The sequence below is a fragment of the Ailuropoda melanoleuca genome, chromosome 1 (genome assembly GCF_002007445.2).
Source record: "Ailuropoda melanoleuca isolate Jingjing chromosome 1, ASM200744v2, whole genome shotgun sequence".
Classification (NCBI taxonomy): domain Eukaryota; kingdom Metazoa; phylum Chordata; class Mammalia; order Carnivora; family Ursidae; genus Ailuropoda; species Ailuropoda melanoleuca.
The window spans coordinates 93,614,384-93,636,923 of record NC_048218.1 but is presented as its reverse complement, the minus strand read 5'-3'; the positions used below and the strand labels follow the sequence as shown (position 1 = coordinate 93,636,923).

The window sequence follows — 22,540 nt, the reverse complement described above, 5'->3', positions numbered from 1 at the left end:
CCTGTGTGCTAGCCTATGGTTCTCTTTCTTATGACAAGCAATATTTTTAGATGGTACAACACAAAACAGTAGCACAAAAGACAGGGACAAACAGAACACAATGGCTATCCTGGGAGATCCAAACCCAGATTTAGTTTTAACCAAAATGTTTTCTCCTCTAAAACTAAATTTTGGAAAATTCCTTTTTGAAAAGATGGAGTGTCTTACCACCTTTGCCCAGCTGGACCCCAAGCAGAGACCTGGGATCTGACTGGTAAAAAAGCTTACTTTGGCCAGCTTGATCAGAGATCCCAAGAGCCATCCCATCCTTGCTGCAGAAACTACTGGGAGGAAAATCTATTCCTCTACCAACTTAGGTCAAGTGTTTGAGGGCCTGCAAATTAATTGACAACAGAAAGATTAATAGAAAAATTTATTATTCATGCATGCAGGACTATTCCGTCGGAAGTAGGTTTCCGAACAGCTAGGGATAAGGGTTTTTGTGCCAGCTTAATAAAGGGTCAGGGATAAGGGCTTCAAAGGATGGAAGGTTCTGTGGAGGTCTGTTTACATAAATTTGTTTTGAAATGTCCTAGTGCCCCAGTTCAGTCTCCCTGACTGGAGACTTCCCTGGAGTGGTGTTTGTGGGAGGGGATGGTGGTAGCAGATGACTCTTCTAGATCTCTGCTTGAGTCACACAGGAGAAGTTCAGATAAGATTTCTTTCTGTCTCTGTAGCTCAGGTATTTTCAGTGTGATGTAATCTTTACACCATTCTGGCTGGTTGTTGGTCCCTTCACATGCAACCCTGGAGAGGTTCAACATTTAGCATTTAGAATGAAGACAAGGAATGGACAAGGGAGATGTGTAGGGCAGGATGCAGAGAGGTATGAAAGACTATAGGTAAAGTTGTTGAAATCTCCAGGATCCCTCCTGCAAACTGCAGGGCTGGACAGATAGCCCTGCTCAATTCCCACTCAGCCACAATTGTCTGCTTCCCCAGGCAGAAGATTGGGATATTTTCTGGAAAAAAAAAAATAATACAACAGATTTTCAAATACTGACATCTAAGAGCTTCTCAAAAAAAAAAAAAAAAAAAGATTCACTCCTAATCACTTGCCGGTGAGCCCACCAATTATAAGCCCTTTCTGTCATTCATAGCTTCCAGTCAACTTCTGGTGCCTCATGCTTCAAAATAGACAATCTGATAACCTGATGCTTGAGCTCCTAACATATATAGGAGCAAGGCTAAAAAAAAAAAAAAAACAAACTGAGCTAAGAGGATGCAGGGGAAACTAATATTTCATTAAAAAAATCTAAGAAGAAAAAAAATCTGTAATTCAGTTGTTTACGTAAGGGGGCTGACATCCGAGTTATAGTTACAAAGTTAAATGTCAATCAATACGATGTTGGTTAAATTGATTCTGATATATTATTCTGATAAGTCTATATACTGGAAAAAAACACAAGGGTTAAAGTAATTCTATATTTTTCAAAATGAAAAAAATCATACCATGTTGTTTGCTAACTTAAAAAAAAAATAACTTGCTGCACAATTTAAACAACAGTAAGTAGGTGTAATCCCATTTATGCAAAAATATGTTTGGGTGCCCCTAAAAAGTATTGTGTATGAATACGTCAGATTGTTAGCAGTGGTTATATCTGGGAGCATCGTGGGGGCACTTTTGATTTTCTATATTTATCCATTGTTGAGGTTTTTTTACTAGTAGCATTTATAGCTTTCATAGTTAAGAAAGATTAATTTTTTTAAAAAAATTGGAATATACTCAGGACACATGCAGGATAACCAAGTGGCTAACTTTACTTAGCCATATGTACTTGGAGTCAAGAACGATACTGTTTTACCAAAATAGTCCCCAGCATGAATTAACCTGAAATAAAAACTCATCTTAACCAAAACTATGCCGCTTGTTAACTATGGTTCAATAATATAATGTGGAGTTCTGAAGTCACATTAACATTTCTTATGATGTTATCAGAGAAATTAGTTGGTGACAATCTGGATTACAGATAGTTTCCTGGAAACTTTATTTAGTCAAATGCATTTTCCTTGTGATGCCTAAAATGTTTTCTGTGCCTTTCCATGTTCACGGTGCTGCTGGCTTTGGGTTTCTCTGAAATTACAGATTTCCCTGGAGGACTTCTTTCTTTGCAGGAACAAGAAGACCCTGAGGGGAGTGTGGTGTATTTCTGGGATTTGGGGCCTGGGGCTGGGCTGGATTGGGCTAGGCTGTCACTTGCATTGCCCAGAAGCAGATAGAGCTTAAGTCATTGTCTAGGAGGGGAGCTATCACAGATCCTGGCTGTGAGAAAGGAGGCTAGAAGTCAGAATTCTAAAAACCTTTTGTGGCTTCCAATGTTCTGAGAAAAAAATCAAAACTTTTCATCCTAAAAGGCCCCGTCTACCCTACCAAGCATTTCCTCATTTGAGCCAATTTGGCCATCTTTCAGATCCTCTGAAGGCCAAACCTTTTCACCTTTAGAGCCTCTGCTCGTTCTGTTTCTTCTAACTGAGTGGCACCTGGGGGCTCTTCTATGACTGGCTGCTCTTCACCCTTTTAGGTCACAATGTCACCTCCTCAGTGAGGCTTTTCCTAATTAATGAATGTTAGTAAGCTTCCCCGTCTGTATTTCAGCTCCCTGATTGCTTCCAGCTTAGCACTTCACATTTTGTATTTATTTAGGTGCTTTTATTTTTTCTCTCTTCTCTATTTGGATTGTATCGGTGCAAAGTGAATATGGACTTTCTGTACCACCTGCAGCTGAAACCATCAGTGCAGCACCCATGTCCCCTCTCCTTTACTACACTTGGCAGGTCTCCAACTGCCAGCATTTGCATTTCTTTGCCTGAAGACTTACTTTGGCTTCTGGAAGCTGGTTTTGCCTACCTGTGGTTCTGCCTAAAATGTTAGAGAGGAAATAGGCTTCAGCTAATCACTGATAGGAATTAGTATATAAATGCCCAAGCTCCCTCACCCATTTGGGGCACTGATTATTTGAAGCGTTAGCTGGCTCCATAATGCATTTTTTAAAAAATTGGTTAACTCTTTTTCCCTGTCTCATTTCACTAATCCCTTACCAGTGTTTTCTGCACCTCCCAAATAACTACTGATACTCAAATCCCTGTGTGGGAGAATGCTTCTGGCACACGTAGATGACAGTATTTGTTGGATGGATGGATGGATGGATGGATGGATGGATAGGTGGATAATAGATGAAGGGTAGTTTATGAAATGGAGTTCAAAGCTGGGTAAGGTATAAGGTTTCAAACTGTGAAAAAACAAAGATGTGTGAGCTTTTTCGAACTGGAGCTGGTTGGGAGCCATGAAAGCCCACATGATGTAGGTATATGCAGAGAACCTAATATAGAATTTTTGAAAGGTAAGGTTTTCTTTAGGCCCACTACCCAATTCTTAATGATATTATGGATGCCCGACTTACGTGCCGTTTTTACACTTATTGCAGAGTTCAACATGAATTTTGTTCAATTTAGGTGAAGTTAACAGTCCAAACAGTCCCCTTTCAGTAATATTTCTGGAAGTGAGAATTGGGCTATAAGCGAAGTCTATTGGTGAAATTTAGTCAGAACCATGGAAAGAAGTGATCCCAGAAAGAGACTGTAGCTGTACAGTGTGGGATAACTGATTCCAGGGTGGGATAACTGATACTGTTAGATGTTCTTATCAGTATCATTATTGCAGTGCTGGACAAATTCCCATCATTAGCTAGAGGCTGACTAGAACTCCTGAATGAGAAATCATTTTGACTTTCAACAGATTATGAGCACGGAGACTTAGCTAGATGGTGAGTTTTCTGAAGGCAGGAACATCAAAGTCTGACCCCAGTGAGGTCAGTACATGGAATTCAGGTGACTTTGAATGCATGAAAAGTATTAGTGTGGTTGGGCCAACTTGCTTTTATAATCGGTATTGTTTTCATATATAAAACAGTTGATATGGAGTAGTAAATCATTCATCACTAAGTAAAGCATTCCTCAAATTACAAAAGATTTTAGGGGTGACTGGGTGTCTTGGTTGGTTAAGTGACCAATTCTTGGTTTTGGCTCAGGTCATGATGTCAGGATTGTGAGATTGAGCCCTGAGAGATTGAGCCCTAAATTGGGCTTCTTACTCCGTGGAATGTGCTTAAGATTCTCTCCCTTTCCCTTTCGCTTTCCCTCCCCTTGCCTCCCTCCGTGCACTCCCACAGGTGTGTGGTCTCTCTCCTTTCTCTCTCAAATAAGCACATAAATAAAATTAAAAAAAAAATTTAACTCTGACATTCCAGGCTGTCAGTGTTATCTAGCTCCACACATTTAAAAATTAATGTGTTTAAAATCCTGTAAATCTGTATAAACTTTCAGTGAGGAAATATTAATATAATAGTGCCAGTTGAAAAACATTTGTGCTTAAACAAGCATTTTGTGTGAAACTGAACTAAACATGCTGATGGAAAATGTGGTTCAGAAATAATTTCCAGGAAACATTTAACTTGTTTGATAAATTGGACTGCTTTTTCTTCATGGATGTTAAGAATCGTGCAGTTGGGGGCACCTGAGTGGCTCAGTCCCTTAAGTGTCTGCCTTTGGCTCAGGTCATGATCCTGGAATCCTGGGATCAAGCCCTGCATCAGACTCCCTGCTCAGCGGGGAGTTGGCTTCTTCCTCTCCCTCTGTTGCTCCCCCTGCTTGTGCTCTGCCTCCCTCTCCTTCTCTCTCTCAGATGTATAAATAAAATCTTTAAAAAAAAAAGTGCAATTCAGGGCACCTGGCTCAGCCATTAAGTGTCTGCCTTCGGCTCAGGTCATGATCCCAGGCCATGATCCCAGGATCGAGCCCCACATTAGGCTCTCTGCTCCGTGGGAGGCCTGCTTCTCCCTCACATATTCCCCTTGCTTGTGTTCCCTCTCTTGCTGTCTCTTTCTGTCAAATAAATAAATAAATAAAATCTTTAAAAAAAAAAGTGCAATTGTTTCTTTTTTTAATTTTAGCTTCCAAAGAGCTCAGAACTTAATTCACAGTTCAGTATTTCTAAGCACAAGGTAGTTTATGACATTTATATTTATCTTCTAAATGTCTCATTGTTTTTAAAACTTATTCTGATTATTCTTTTTCCTGGGCCTGAATTTTTTTTTTATATTGACTGTATTTTTCTTTCTTACTTTATGTATTTATGTAAGTTACCACCAGCTTTTGTGGAAAATGGAGGAATAAATGATTCATGTATAAAACACAAAGAAACAAGCTACTTTTATCACATTACTACTCTTTTTTTTTTTTTCCCCAAGGCCCAATGTTTGTGAAGAACAGCAGTTGAATGTGGTGGAACTCCCACACCTGTGTGTGCAGGTGTTCACGCACGCTGTCAGATCTGGAGACAGGACTGTGCCAGCCTCAGAGGATATGTGGGTTATGAAAGAAGGTAAGGGTGCTTCCACTATTTCCTTTCAATTACTAAAAATCAAAACCCAAAGGCTCAACTGCATCTAAAGTTTCCATCCAGTAAGTCTTAGAAAATAATTATTTATTGAAGTAAATGAGCATAAGATATACCCACCAGGAACTTTCAGAGTTATTATATACTTTCCTTCAGAGACAAGATATATCATGACTTTACCTTAGGCCTCATTTATGTGTGAGTATTTTGGGTTAGATGCCACTAATTTTACCTCATGGCATGATAGACTGTTGAAAGCTGAAGATCAGAGGACTGAGAAACAAGGAATATTGTGTTGGTTTGCTAAATTTAGCACGACTTGGATCCAGGGCATCCCAGGTTGTGAACCACTCTCTGACCTGCCTTTGGTTCTCTTACAACACTTTGAAACCTAGAGCTTCTTTAACTTTATTATGGCCTTTGAATTAGGATTAACTCAGCAGGCTGGAAGAAGAGAGAAAACACCAGTACCGTGCTTTCTGAGTCAGGCCATCACATGGACTTCTTAAATCAAAGTGTTATAATAGTTTTACGAAGCATCTGAGTAGCTCTTAATGCAAATAGTTGCTCATGGATTAAATTTTATGTAAATGAATCAACTGGGTCTGAATTCAAGATATTTAAAGTTAAAAAAATATGCTTTTAGGTTAATGAATTTATCACATCATCTCTATCACTATCATTATTATTACCATTGTCAGGGAAAGTTGGGGACATTTATAAATAACTGAATTTGTCATTGTATAGAAATAACAGAACACTGGTAATATAGGACTAAATAAGACTCTAATTGTGAATATGTACATATATAGTGTGTGTGTGTGTTTAACCTTCAAATAGATAGTCTTTGTTTTGTTTTGTTTTGTTTTGTTTTGCACTCAGGAACTTTAAATTAAGTTTAAATCAGAAAACTTCCCATGGTTCTTACTAGCTATTTGGCCCTAGGCAAAGTTCTTACATTTCTTTGTGCCATAGTCTGTAAAATTAGGAAGATAATACCATGCATGGAACTCTGAGGATTAACTGAAAGCATATTTAATATATGTGGCCCCATGCTTGGTGCACAGTAGGTACTCGATATGTTTGTTCTTTAGAGTACTTGTTTTTGAAAATGGTTTTCATTTAGATTTTCTGTTCTCCCCCATGGGGTTTAATCATTGTTGATATTATATTGAACCAAAGAAAGTCCACCACCATACAGACATTCAGACTTGGGAAAACAAACATGAATAAGTAAAACATGTTTTGTATTTTTATTCTTAAAAGCTTATCAGTTTTCTATGTTTTCTTGTTCAGCAAATACTTATGACCCTGGGTTTGGAGGTGAGGCAATGTTCAGAGATGCCAAACTAATATGCTTTTTGTTTGTATATCCGTACGCAAACCTGTACTTCTATCCCCATTGCGGACATACACATATTAAAATATGAGGTTACAGTTCAAGATGGTGAATAGTTAAGTCATAAAAAATGGCATGTCCAGTAAGTTCCGTTTTTGAGAGAGGAGAAAGACATTGGCATGTTGGGAAATGGGAGATTGGAGGGAGTGGAATTTGGACTTGGCCTTGAATAATGAACCCGTGGGCTGGGATATGAGGAGAGGTATGTGAAGGGAAGAAAATAGATTAACACTTTGGGGATAAAGAATATATATGACATAGATTCGATGGGAAGAAAATTAGGGTGTTTAGAGATATTTGGTATATTGGTCTATTGAGAGAGAGGTCGGCACTGAAGAGTGCAGCGTTTTCAACTTTGTGTTCATTATTGCTGCCTCAAGGAGCTTTTATAAACTCTTTCATTTTATTTTTTATTTTAGTGATTGTCCCCTTCCCCTGTGAAGTTTTAATACCACAGAAATACTTTTATCTGTTTGTGTACTGTGCTCCTTTAGAGGCCCAAAACCAATTCATTAGCTAAGATTTTTGTCACCCCTCCCACTCAAGAACCAATTGTCATCCCCTTATGGGTGATGTTACCACTGATAAGAAACCGTGCTGTACTGGGACGGATAACTGAGGGGCCTTCCTTTCTGTTGAAAAGCATGTACCTTATTATCCTTCAGGATTTCATTATTCTCTTCATAATTTTGGATTTTATTGTCTCTAGCTTGAGTGACCCTTTGGATTGTTTATACCACGGGGCATGGGGATCTTTCTTAATTTCATTACGCTATACCTATTTTGAATCTAAATTGTATAATCTCGGTTGCATATGTAGTGAGTGATATGAGTGTGTGCGCGCACACACGCACATACATAGTATAAACAAATAATATATTTGTGTGTGTGTATAAAGGGCAGGATTTGGGTTGGAGGGAAAATGTTTTAATGGTCTCAAGATAGCAGCTTTGCCTTAAGAGGAAGCATTACTGAGCTAGATTCTTGTATTTCACAGGATCCGGAACTACACTGTGTACAGATAAGTGTACAGCACGCAGCCCATCTACAAGTGCTGCCCCGGTCGGAGCCGGTGGGAACATGAACCTGGCTGCCCACGCTGTAAGTTCTCATTCTTCCTGTCTAACACTGTCACGAGAAGTAATGGTTTCCCTGTTTGGGGCTTCAATCATACCATGCCTGTCAAGTCTTTAGAATCACCACAGATTCAGAACAACTCCTCGGACTGAAAATTCACGCTTGACATGTGCAAAAAATGCACAAAAAGCTTTTCTGTTAAGCATTCCTAATGATAGGTCAGAACTCAGAACCCATAGAACTGTTGCTTTATATTCTGTCTCTTTATTTAAAAGACAGTTTATTTAAAGCCAGACAGGTTACACCTTGACTTTTATCTCCCTTTTCTGTTTGCCCCTTTCCATATCATCAAATTTGTAATCCACAGTGATTCAAAAGTCTGGAGGGAAATCACTGTACTAAATCTAAATGGGATTCTCAACTTGTGCTTGTCATGATTAATTGCAGAACTCTGGAGGCAGTTTACTTTTTAAGATGAGGTATGCAGTCCTTTCGCAAACCTCCGGTGAGTGTATTCCAGAACCTTTGGAGTATGTTTGACAGCACTCAAGCAGCCGCACTAGTGGCATTATATAGTTCATTCATGCCAGAGAAATGGCTCTGTTTAGCTACTCCCTTCCCTATGCGTTTATGGTTATTGCGAAGTCACTTAAAATGCTTCAGTGTGTTGCACTCAGTGCAGCACCACAGCACAACCATTCATCTCTCCTGCTATCCTGTACCCTAGGGAGTTTGTAGGCATCCTGCTTCCTTCCCCACTGTGCTTTCTGCTCTTCAAATATCTTAGTGAAGTTGCCGCAGGCTTCCCATGTTAAGCAGGCTTTGTGTTGAGTGGTGTACCAAGGGTCAGGTGTATTTGCATGCTGTGTGAGGCCACTGCAGCTGGCTGGTTTAAGCTCAGTGAAAACATCTGCCCACAATGTCATCTTAACTATGCTATCAACTCCTGGAAATTAACAACTGTGAGATGACTGCTTTATATTGTTGATTACACCTGTCACAGTCCTTTGCTGCTGGTAGGTATTAGTATTTCTCACTTGACTTTTAGATTGTTTTGGCCACAGAATCATCTTCTCCATGGCATTTCTTTAGACTAGTGCTACTCAAACTTGAAAGTGAATCCAAATCACCTAGTATCCAGTTAAAATGTGGATTCTGATTCAGTAGTCTGGGGGACAGTCTGAGATTCTGCATTTGTACAAGCTTCCAGGGGATGTGGATGGTACTATATACAGAGTTCTACATGGCTTTAAGCAGCAAGGCCTTAACTTTGGAAAACATTGTGTGATCTTGCCTTGGAGGGACTGGTGGGAATTTCTAGATTGTATTAACATTAACAACATACTAGTGAGGATTTCCTTTTTCTCCTTCAACCCCATTCGTTCTCTCATCCTCCTTGTCTGCACTCATTTCAGCTGTCTCTGCAATGGGGACATGTTTCAATGGAAGGAGGTGCTCAGACAGTGAGGCCCAGTGGGGCCAGTGTTCAGAGGGTTTCCAAGGCCCCTGCTGTCAATATGGTGAGTCGCCAATAAGACTGTTTTATTATGATTTGGAGCTGTCTGCTTTGCTTTTAGGGGCCAGCCAATTTTGTCGATTCAGACTAATGGCAGGGTTATCCCTCCAGGGACTGGTGAGCATTTAAAATGAGCCACTAAGCAAAAACCTACAACCTACAGTGTACTCAGCATCACAAAATATGCTTTGCAGTTTAGTTTTAATTATTCACTATGAGTTCAAAGGGTAGCAGTAAGTACAAAATAGTCTGTTTTGTAAAGGAAAAGGCAGCTTAATAAGAAAATCTCATTCTGACCTCAGATGATAAATCTTTAACAGAGCAATAGTTTGAAAGTGCTGGTACAGTATTTTTCTGTGGGGTATCTGTGGTTTGTGGATGAACAAAGTGGGAATTAGCACAGATTCAATGTGATGTGATATTTACTACTTTTGTGCCCATTATTAAAAACAAAACAAAACAAAAAACCCAACACTTGCTTGATTCTCAAAGTATCAAAACTTGGTAACCTAATTTTCAAGGTTAGAACTCTATCCACTGTCAATTTTGGACATGTGCATTTAAAATATTTTTTGCACAGGAAATTTTCAAAATGGCCAGTGATTTCTCTTACTGCATCTGCCATGAGATCAGTGCTTTCAAAAGGATTTGTTTTGACTTGATCATCTGATTCTAGCCTCCAGAGAATGTGACTGCATCTGCATTTATCTTTTCAGGGAAGAAAAAAACAAAATAAAACCTATCTTAACGGAAGTTAAAGAAATAGGTGTAAAAGGCTAACAAAAATATTGTAATCATTATCTTTTGCTGATTCATTTGCCTTCTCTTATCTGTTACTTGAATCTTTGTGAATGAAATTGGAAGGTGACTGAGAGCTCCTCACTGGTGCCCCATTTGTCTCCTCTGCTCTTGGCATAAGGTTAAAACTCACGTTTTTTCATGGGTCACCTCAAAGCTCTTCTTGCAAATTAATCTCAATACTCTTTTCTTGGCTGTTTGCTTTTCTTTTTCTTTTCTTCTTCTTCTTCTTCTTTTTTTTTTTTTTGACAAATTGTGAATTAACGTGAAGTTGATTTTTAACCCCCATTTATTCTTTCATTTAGGAACGTTGATTCTGAAACAAGGGTTAGTGTACTATTTAAGCTCTAGTGTATATCTTCAACTGTTCTCATCATTTTTCAGAAGCTAACAGAAATTATACATTGATCCATGATAACAAGTTATTTTCCTTTAAATAAACTGTTTCAACAACCTCTGTAATGCTGGTTTCCTCATCTTGGTCAATAGCTGTGATGGGCTAATTGCACGTCATTGATTCATTAAGAATTAAAAAAATAACTCATTGTTACTTTATTAATTCATTTTGGCAGAACGAATCTTAAAAACATCAAGTCCCTGAGGAGAAAGGTAATTAAAGAGACATATGGTAATGACAATGACCTAGAGATTACTCTTGGGTTAATTTATTCTTTGTTTTCTACATCAATACTTGGGTATTTTATTTTAATCTCTTAACTTTTATATACCAAAGTAATTAAAGTGCTTTCTGAAATTCAAGTTAGATTCTTTACTTTTCAATATTGGATTGATGAGAATACTGGATTATCTTAAATGTAGACAGAATCAGTGTATTTTTTCCACAAGTTTGTTGATATACCAAAAAGTTCTGGAAGTCATGGGAGACCAACCATACAAAATACCTTTGCAAAGTCTGCCTTTCATTTTTTGGCATTATTGTCCAGTTGTGTTTATCTTTAGATTTTGGTACATCTCTTCTCTCACTGTAGAACTGCTGTGTTGAATTTAAAAAGAAAAATGATGAATTCTGAGGGATATACAACCTGAAGTATGAGTTCAGACATCTCCTACATAGTGTCACATTTATCCAGCAAAATGAGATATCGCAAAGTATGTAAATTTAAAAGGGTTTCATAGAGGAATTTTGAAGCTTCCTAGGAATCAAATATTGGGGTAAACAAATGGAAACCCCAGTAAGGAAGGAATGACATAACTGAGTCTTGAAGTGGATTAAACTGGAAAATCAGCAAAGAATGTTTTTTTAAAGGAATGTAGTTGATAGGACATATACCCTATCCAGGCTGAATATAGTCTGGTGCACTGCCCATAACCTAGCTCTTATTCAGCTGGATTTGTGTTCTGTTGGTTGAGTACATAATCCTTGGTATGATTGACACGATACTTTCTCTCTCTGTATAGTATGTATATCACAATGAAAATAACTTTAATGTTTTCACATTATATAAACAATAATTCAAATGATAAAACATTAATTCAAACTTTGAAAATTATCAAATTATAAACATTTCCATATATACAATAAAGTAAAAATGCAGCCCTATTGCCCTCAGGTTATTCTTTTATGTTTATTTGTTAATATTCATACACATATATGCAATTTTACACAAAGATTATATCCTATATACTGCTTGCCATGAATGCCCCTCTTTTTTTTTTTTTACCTTCTCCTTTCTTCTCCCTCTTCCCTTCCAGATTTTTTTTCTCCTCCCCAGTAACAACCTGCTGAACCCTCTTTTGTATCTTTCTCTGTGCTCATATACTCATATATAAACAACTGCATAGTATGTCATGCTATGGAGGTACCATATATTTTCAACCACCCATTTGTCGATGGCCATTCACTTTGTTTCCAGGTTTTTGGCACAATAATGTGGTGCTTTTATTTCTGTGATACAGATTTCCAGAAGTGGGATTGTTAGGGTCAACGAATATGTGTATTTTTTATTTTAATATATTTAAGGATCAAAATATTCACTTAAATTATTTATAAAACGTTTTGTGGGCCATGGTGATGACTTTATCAACTTATTTGGTTGAGATGCATTAAAATCTAGATAAATCCTAATTATTTACTTATTTTTTGACATGTTAACAAAACAGGGAATCACTTGAATCTTCATCCAAAACCCTAGATATGATAAATTAAAGTTTCTAGGATCAGGGTTACTGTAAGCATGGACTCGTCTTAGGATAGGGTAATGTTGACTTTATTAGAGGTGTATGGGGGGAAAAAAGCCTAGAAAATGAACCAGATGGCCTATTAAAAATGGAGAAAATAATCTACTCCTGGAGAGAGAACGGACATGCTAATAACTGAGAGAAATGCTTGAAGTTAATAATGATTCTAAAATTACTGATCTACTTAACTCATTTGAAAAATCTGCCTCTAATAAGGAAAAATGAAGAAAATGAATTTGGACAATTAGGAAGTAATGAAGAGCTTTCTAAAATAGCTATTGATTAAAGGAATCAAAGGGAATACTTTGAAGATTTGAACACATGCAAATCAGGCTAGATAGATGGTGGTGGAATTTCCTCTCTTTTTTAATTCTATGGATCCAGGAAACAACTTGGAGCTTCATTAACTGATTAATAGCACACACAAAGTCACACCTTTTGTCCTTATCTCTTATTCCATCTTCTCTGTCTCTGGTCAGAAGTCAAGTTAAATTATAATGTGCCTAATGGTTGGATGCTAGGACTTTGAGATCTTCTTGTCTCTTTTATCCATATATTAATTTATGAATTAATTAATTCTTCTAGTCAGTCTTCTAGTTAGTAAATATTTATACACCATGCTCTGTGCAAGATACCGCAGATACCAAAATAAATATGGTATCCTTAGTGTGGTGGGGAATAGAGACCAGGAAATCAGGGATTATAATGTAGCTCACAAGTGCTATGATGGAATATGATTCTGTCCTAAAAGAAAACAAGGGGAGGGTCCATCTATATCATGCCAGTCAATGAGGGAAGGTTTCTCAGAGGAGTTGAAAATGTAAAATACAGCTCATTCTTAAAGATAAACAAAACAGTAATATGAAATTCGACATAGGGTATAGAATATTTCCCCAAGACATGAAAAGCACAACAAATTTAAGAAATAATAATAATAATATAAGTAGTTCTCTTGATTGCAATAAGAGATGTGTGTGGGATATAGCAAAAAAAATGGCTTTGTTTAGGCTCAAGGCAGCAGTTCCTTAGCTTTTCTTGGTCCAGCCAAACCAGCTATTTCAGAACTCTCTGCACCAGTGGCTAACTGATGGGGTTCTGCAGGAACTTTGCCTTCCCTAAATTTAGCTTCTGAGCAGGCAGTCCAGCAGTTGGGATTTTCTTTCCCTTTCTTTCTTTTTCTTTCTTTCTTTCTTTCTTTCTTTCTTTCTTTCTTTCTTTCTTTCTTTCTTTCTTTCTTTCTCTCTTTCTTTCTCTCTTTCTCTTTCTTTCTTCTTTCTTTCTCTCTCTCTCTCCTTTTTTCTTTCTTTTTAAGATTTATTTATTTGTTTTTGAGGGAGGGAGAGAGAGAGAGAGAAATAGCGAGCATGAGAACAGGGGGTGGGAAGGGGCAGAGGGTGAGGGAGAGAAAGAATCTTAAACAGACTCCCTGCTGAGCGTGGAGCCCTGGCATGGGGCTGGATACTCAGGACCCTGAGATCATGACCTGAGCCAAAATCAAGAGTCGGATGGATGCTTAACTGACTGAGCCACCCAAGTGCCCAGAGCATTTGGGATTTCTTGAGCATACAACAGTATCCGGTGTTTTTCTACTCCTATGTCAGAGTCCCCAGTGTCTCCATTACTTCAAAGTGTGATGTTTATGCACTTTAAAGACGAAGTGTTGCTGGAATGCTGTCTGGTGACATGGAAGGCCCACAGAAGTTCTGGGGTTGAGGATGGGTCTCATCACTGACTTTTTTTCTTGAAGAAGTCATTTTGTATCCCTGAGGCTCAATGTCATCATTTGTAAAATAATAGCTCACATTTTCCTGAACACCGTTCATATACCAGACACCATTCTAAACAATTTATATGGATTAAACTATTAATCCTTACAAGTTGATGAAATGAGTACTCTTATTTGCCCCATTTTTGTACCTGACGGAGGGTTACCAACTTGTCCAAGGTCAAACAACCAGGAAGCAGGAGATATGGTATCCATATCCATGTGTTCTGGCTTCAGAGCCTGTAAGCTTAACCTTCAAGTCATGGTCCCTTTATAAAAATACTTGATGTAATTGCCTGTCTGTTAGGTTATTTGTGAGAGTCCTATGGGATAATGCATGTGATCTGTAATTTGGAAAACATTATCCAAGGATTACTTCCTTTGGTTGACTGCAAATTCTCTGATTTTTTTTTTTTTTTTGGAGAAGAAACAGGGAGGAGCAGAGGGAGAGGGAGAAAGACAATCTTAAGCAGGTTCCACACCCAGTGCAGAACCTGAGGGGGGGCTTGATCTCACAACCCTGAGATCATGACCTGAGCTGAAATTAAGAGTCTGACTGAGCTACCCAGGTGCCCAGATTCTCTGAGAATCTTTAAAGGAAGTGCACAAAGTAAAGAGGAAAAGGCTCCTGTTGCTGCTTTGTTTTCTATCCTATGGGAAATCTGAGCAAACCTTAGGTGTTGGGTCACACGTATGATTTAGAGTGAACTAGTAGGTTTCTCAAGGAGTCCAGTGAGCTCTCTGCATGATATAGCTGTTCTATGTGAATAAGAGATTGGACCAAAGGATTTTCAAAATGACTTGTCTACAAGAGCATTTTGAATCTGGGAAGTGGTATAGGTCGGTATAGGTACCCCTGCCAATTCATATATTCCAGTCCTGACCCCCAGTAGTTCAGAATATGACTTTATTTGGAAATATAGATGTTGAAGATGTAATTTGTTAAGTATGATCGTACTGGAATAGGGCAGTCCCCTAATCCAGTATGACTGGTGTCCTCATAAAAAGGGGAAATTTGGGCACAGAGGCATGCACATAGGGAGAATATCATGGGAAGATGATGAGGCTGATGCATCTATAAGTGAAGGAAAGCCAACGACTGCTAGTAAGCTACTAGAATCTAGAAAAGAGGCAGGGGAAAGAGTTTTTCTCACAGCCCTCAGAAGGATGCAACCCTGCTGACAACTTGATCTCAGACTTCTAGCTTCCAGAACCGTGAGACAATAAAGTTCCGAGACTTAAGCCTCTCAGTTTGTGGTACTTCGTTAAGCAGCCCTGGCAAAGTAATAAAGGAAGCTTAGAAAACACTTTCTTTTTATCCACAGCTTCATTTCAGCAGTAGGTCTACTAAAACAATGACAATGGAGAAAAAATGGCAGGGGGTTTATAAAGAGCAAATCATGCTAAGAAAACTTGATGGCTTATTTTAATTGAATTATAAAATTAGTGTGGGAAGGAAATTTAATTTGGAAAAAATGCAATATCATTAATTGGACACACTTATTAATCTGCAGTCCTAAATGAGCATTGTTAGGCAATTGTATGAAATGGAGCAGGTTATATTATGGAGATAAATTGATATGTGTTCTTAGCATGAACCGACAGTGTAAAATCCAGTGTCATTTTTTTTTTTTTTTTTGCCACATAAAGATGCATTGCATTAGAGCCTTAAGCCCTCAAAAAGGTTCTAGCTAGTTCGTATTAAGGTGACTGCATTCTGCTTTACATAACTTGGCAGAAAGATATGGCAGTGTTGACAGGGATTGGGACAAGTGCAGTGAATGGATGGGTAGACCATTTATGAGAAAAGTAAAGCAATAACCATCTGACATCTTCTTGTGAGCCTGCTAAAGGGGCATTCTGCTCTTTGGAATCCATGCAGAAAATTTACTGCCCTGACACTGATTTGGAAACAGCAACTTTAAAAATGCTTTTACTAATACACCCTTGCAGGTATGCTTTGCATGGCCAGTATTAGTAAGCATAAGATGCAATTTTAAAATGGCTGCATTAGAATTGCCTGATATTGTGAATATGACAACCTTAAAGGAGAATGATCTACCACGATTGAGGCTTATACGAATCATCCTAGATGTTGTTTTAAGTGCTTCATGCATGTTGGCTCATTTAATACAACAATCTTGTAAGGTAAGTGCAATGAATAGTCTGTCTGCTATTAGAGATGACACCCCTGTAGGTAAAGAGTGGCCAAGTAACTTAGCTGAGGTCATACATGTAGTAAATGATGGAGCCAGGGTGTGGGCTTACGCAGTCTAGCTCTCCAGTTTGTCCTTTTAACCACTGGGCAATGCTGTTTCTTTAAAGTGTATACACTTTCTTGTCTATGAAAAATGTAGTTGATGTCTTATTTCTAAAAGGGATTTGTGCTTTTTAGTGTTTAAACCTGGTCAGTATGCTGAGAAAACAGTCTTCCTATAAAAAGTGTGAGCTTAATGATTCTCTCCATTTAAAGTTTTGCTCATTATACACATATATACTGAGTGACTGTTTCTGACCTGTGTAAGAAATATGTAGCTTTACTACCGAAAAGCTTATATTCCAGTTACAGAGACAGGAAAACATCATTATAATATGATGAACAGTGTTCTCAGAAACACATTAAAAGGGGCACAGGAATGAGGTCCTGATGGGGACTTGGACTTGGGAATTGGGGCAAATAAAACTGTAGATTAATGCCATGCCACTCTTCATTGCCAAGCTAAATAGTTTGTCTCAGAAACACATTAAAAGGGGCACAGGAATGAGGTCCTGATGGGGACTTGGACTTGGGAATTGTGGCAAATAAAACTGTAGATTAATGCCATGCCACTCTTCATTGCCAAGCTAAATAGTTTGGATCGCAACTCCTCAGATATGTAATGCCACTGAAGATTTTAAGAGGGACATTTCATATGTAAAGTGTGTTTTAAAGGTACAGCTACATGGAGGTATCTCAATACCAGATTTCAAGATATACTACAAAGCTGTAGTAATAAAAAAACCAGTCTGATACTTGGACAACAATAGACACACAGATGAATGGTACAGGATAGAGAGCCCAGAGATAAACCAATACCCGTATGGTCAGTTAATCTATGACAAAGGAGATAATAATATACAATGGGGAAAAGACAGTCTCTTCAATATACAGTGGGAAAACTGGACAGCTACATGCAAAAGAATGAAACTATACTACTTTCTTATACCACATACAAAATAAACTTAAAATGGTTTGAAGATGTAAATGTGAGACCTGAAACCTTTAAACTCCTGAAAGAAAACATAGGCAGTAATCTCTTGGACATTGCCATTAGTAACGTATTTTTGGGTATGTCTCCTGAGGCAAGGGAAACAAAAGCAAAAATAAACTATTGGGACTGCATCAAAATAAAGACTTTCGCACAGTGAAGGAAACAACAAAACTAAAAAGTGACCTACTGAATGGGAGAAGATATTGGCAAATCATATATCCAATAAGTGGAGAACATAAAAAATATATAGAGAACTTATATACTCAAACACCCAAAATCAAACAATCTGATTAAAAATGGGCAGAGGACCTGAATAGACACTTTTCCAAAGAAGAGATATAGACAAAAGGTGCTCAACATCACCCATCATCAGGGAAATGTAAATCAAAACCACAATGAAATATCACCTTGCAAAAGTCAGAATGGCTAGTATAAACATACAAGAAATAGTAGTGTTTTTTTTTTTAGATTTTATTTATTTATTTGACAGAGAGACAGCCAGTGAGAGAGGGAACACAAGCAGGGGGAGTGGGAGAGAAAGAAGCAGGCTCCCAGCGGAGGAGCCTGATGTGGGGCTTGATCCCATAATGCCAGGATCACACTCTGAGCCGAATGCAGACGCTTAACGACTGAGCCACCCAGGCGCCCAGAAATAGTACTGTTGGCAACGGTGTGGAGAAAAGGGAACCTATGTGCACTGCTGGTGGGAATGTAATTTGGTGCAGCCACTGTGGAAAACAGCATGGAGCTTCCTTAAAAAATGAAAAATAGAAATACCATATGATCCAATAATTCCACTACTGGGTATTTAGTAAAAGAAAACAAAAACACTAATTCAAAATATGCATGCATCTGTATGTTTATTGCAGCATTATTTCCAACAGCCAAGACATGGAAGCAACCCAAGTATCCACTGATAGTTAAAGAAGAGTGGTGTATGTATACGATGGAACATTATTCAACCATAAAAAATTAGGTCTTGCCATTTGCGACAACAGGGATAGACCTAGAAGGCAGTACAGTAAATGAAATAAGTCAGACAGAGAAAGACAAATACCGTAAGATTTAACGTATATGTAAAATATAAAAAGCAAAACAAACAAAAAGCAGACTCTTATGTACAGAGAACAAATTGGTGGTTGCCAGAGGGAAGGTGGGTGTGGGAATGGATGAAATAGATGAAGGGGATTAAGAGGTACCAACTTCCAGTTATAAAATAAATAAATCATTGAGATGAAAAGTACAACTTAGGGAATATAATCAATAATACTGTAATAATGTTTTATGGTGATAGATGGTGACTATACTTATCATGGTGAGCATTGAGTAGTGTATAGAATTGTTGAATCAATGTTGTATACTTGAAACTAATATAATATTGTATATTAGTTATACTTTTAAAAAGACAAAAACATAAAGATAAAACTACGAAACAATGGAAAGAGGCTGAAAACCCAAAGGAAAAGAAAATGTTATATCATTGAAATGATCAAATCTTGCACGCACTCATTTCTTCTTTTTCATCTCTTGCTGCCAGAAGTGGTTTGGTTTTTTTTTTTTTTTTCAACTTATTTTTTTTAAATATCAGACTTCTCTTTCTAGTAGGTACAAAGTAAAATATTAAAACTGTCCCTTTTTGTTTTTTCACTACAAGTTCAAGTCCTACTTTTTCTTAAGGAACCTCATGAACATAGTTTGAATAAAGAAATTCTGGATAAAAAAAAGTTAACATGCTCTACTGAAGAATATGATTCACTTTTTAAAAAAAAATAGCGCAGATGAGTTTTTGCTTGGCATTTGAATTTGAAGTATATGGTGTGTGTGTGTGTGTGTGTGTGTGTGTGTGTGTGTGTGTGTGTGTTATAAAGTTTTACTCAGGCTTATTTATATTTAGGTATAGTGAACTGGAAATGCCCCCAACAACATCATTGTCAACAGAGGCTATGGGGATGTATCAGCTGGTTTGGGTAGTGCAACTTCATTTCTTAGTTATTTCTGAAAACATCAATTCTTTAATCGATAATACAAGTCTACTAGTAATGGCTACTGAAGGAATGGAGCATTCCACTCTGTTCTGTTAGAGTTTAGGCTGGTCAGCGTTAGAAACTACTGGTATGATCATCAATTATTAAAATTCCCGTAAGTGATTAGGGTGTTTTATGTTTTCTAAAGAAAAATGAAACTCTCTCCAAGATTCTTGCTCTCGGGGCAGTCGGGTGAGCCTGCATTTGGAAGGTGGGGATAGGAGACAGGAGGGAGCACCTGGAGGGCCTCCGACCTCAGTGGTGTTCTCCGGACAACACAGTACTGGAAACCCGTGAAATGATGACAGCCTTTTTGATGGTGATTTAAGGGTGCATTTCCTGAAAGAGACAAAATAGAAGACCAGAGAAGATAATGCCAAACAAAAAACCAAATTCTAGGTGAAACAAAGGGAGGAGACTTGTGATCATCAAGAGAATTGAGAGACTGGGTGATACTGAAGGTAGAGATTTAACTGCATAGATTCAGACCTTGCTCTCAACAGATCTGCAGAGAGCACCCTCTTCCTTACTGGTCAAGCTTAGTAAAAGGCTGGATGTGCAGAACATGATGCTTTCAGAGTATATTTTTTTAAACATGAATATTCTGCTTTACTGTATTTCTCTAAAAATATTGTTCTGAGATTTGATGTTATTTCATTTTATTTAATTGTTTTGTTTTTATTTGTTTATTTTATTTATTTGTTACTCTTAGAAAATCTCATTTTTGACTGGACTCAGACTTAGAGGTAGAAGGTCTCAGATAGGACAACCTCTGACTCTTGGCAATCTGTTGCTGATATGTTTCTTCGGCCTCCTTCATTCTCTTGGCTGAAACTTTAGCATATTCTGCAGCCTCTTCCTTATTTTTCTTAGTACATTGTTTCTTCAGAACCAACATTTATGTTGGAAGGACATGTGGAGTAATAAGATGCTGAGTCTTGGGCACTTTGGTTCTAGGTTTCTTACCTTCTTTGTTTAAGGGCTTTCTCATAACATGCTGGTGGACATCATCTTCTTTAGAGAGATTGAAAAGTTTGCGGATTCTGCTAGCTCATTGGGGCCCCATGAGACAAGGCACAGTAGTATCAGTGAGTTCAGGAATATCCTTCTGCACTTACTTTACCAAGTTGGAAACACTGAGATTGGTATACACAATACAACCCGAAGAGATTTGAGCTTTTGTTGTTCAGTCCTCCTTGGTCTGTAGCTGGAATTCCCCTTAGTCAGCAGCTGGTGGACACCCTGCTTCATGGGGAAGGGAAGCACCGCCAATGACTTGGACCATGTGAACCTTCCCTTCTTCACCCAGAGCATTTATATTTGTATATATAAAATTGCAGTAACTTCTGTGACCATAAGCTTCTCATAAAAGGTATGATGTCTATGTTCACCATCCACTTCAATGAGTTTCTAGCAGCCAGTAGTTGGCAAAGAGATGTTCAGCTTCATCTTAAAGCGGCCTACCTCCCCTGAGGTGCAATGTAAAAGGGTGTTTTTCTCAAAATTTATTCTCCGGATCACTGTTTCCATTGAATTTTAAGAAGTGTTTTGAGGAGAGGAAGTGTCTTTGTTCCAAACTGTTTGGAAAATTCTGTATCAAATAGCCTTATGTTGGGTTCATTCTTGTAGGACTCTCCAGAATCTTCAGTGTGCTAATGTATGTTGTGATACTCTCAGAAGACTAGCTAGATTCCTGTGTATTCCAGACCCATCTGTCTATATAACCTTTTTTCTGGGGCTATCTTGAAATATTTTTGTATTTTTTAAAATAATATTCTCGAAGTATTATTTTGTAGAATTCAGTTGCCCTGAGGGAATATATATGTGTGTGTGTGTATATATATATATATATATATATATAATATATATATAATCTCAAAATTGGAAATCAAAATGCTAAAGCTATTTTTCCAATCTGCTCAACTAATAATAACATATTTATATAGTAGTTTAAAAAAACATATTTAACAAGGTGCTTTCCCATATGTTATCTCTTTTAAGCCTCACACCCACTCTGTGAGGGAGTTCACATTAATCTCAAATTAGAATCGAGGTGACAGAGACTTAGAAAGTTTAATTGATGTGCCCAAGTCACAGCTTGTTAGCTGAGCCAGGATTTCAACCCAGATCTTTACTCTGGTGTTTTTGGTATTGTCACATAGCTACCTGGGGGTAAGTAGGTCTTGCCATGGGCCCTTAGGGCCTCTCTTTTGACGACACTGTGTACTACGCTGGGCTAAGAAAGGGAGAGAGCAGAGTGGGGTTGAGGAATTCTTTCTCATCTCTCTCCATTCAGGGCCCCATGCAGTTTTCATAATTCATATTTTTCTCTTTTTTCCTTTTCATCCATCAGAATTTAGTTCCATCACTTTCCCCAGCAAACAACTTCAAACTAAAGTATTCATGGATACTACTGGTTTAACATACTTGTATTTTAACAGTGAAAACACAATGCTTAACTTACATGGTAACAGAGCCTTGGCAGTCAGCAGATGGGGAGATCTTGTAGGGGGAGCTTTGAGGAACCCCTCCAAATGGACTGTTCATGCTCTTTCCACCCAGAGATGGAACTAGCTGTGTCTGATGCCTTCCAGGCAAGTCCACTTCTTCATTATTGTCAGGGAGGGAAAGAACTTTTGCTATGTTTCTTCAAGCTCATAATGCCAAGGTCTGTGTTTCTGACCTGGTTTTGTTTTATATCCACATATTCCACTATAAATTAGCTTTCTTAATCTCTAGTTTATTATATAAATCTCCCTTGACCTTCAGAATGCCTAAGAGCATAGTTAAAACCACAGTGAATATGTTTACCATTGAGATAAATGCCCCAAATCAAAGGCTAATAAGAAAGTGAAGATGTACAGTAAAGAATTTAACCTTATGCAAAAAGTTTTGCCCTTTGACCTCAGCTTCTGGAAGGTAATGTCTCAGCTCTTGTAATGTCATATCTGATAGGGGCTTTGGGTCATTGGGTAGTCTAACAATATGACTTAGGGTGAGGGCTAGACACACTTGGAGAGTCTTAGGTTGGGGCTCTCGCCACACCAGAAAGACCAACGATATTGGTAGCTGCTTTG

The 22,540-nt window shown here is 38.0% G+C and overlaps 1 protein-coding gene across 4 annotated transcripts in view; it reads left to right on the top strand.

Annotated features, from left to right (window-relative positions):
- The window catches only part of LOC109489339, a 420,733-nt gene that overhangs the window by 6,275 nt on the left and 391,918 nt on the right, over positions 1-22,540 (top strand). For all 4 annotated transcript variants that reach the window (XR_004626285.1, XR_004626287.1, XM_034663350.1 and 1 more), the window contains exons 2-4: positions 5,286-5,419; positions 7,831-7,934; positions 9,326-9,430. Coding sequence is in view for 2 of the 4 variants with exons in the window: in XM_034663350.1 (XP_034519241.1) it covers positions 5,286-5,419; positions 7,831-7,934; positions 9,326-9,430 (343 nt within the window). In the remaining 2 variants the exon portion in view is untranslated. The remainder of the gene's footprint in view (positions 1-5,285; positions 5,420-7,830; positions 7,935-9,325; positions 9,431-22,540) is intronic.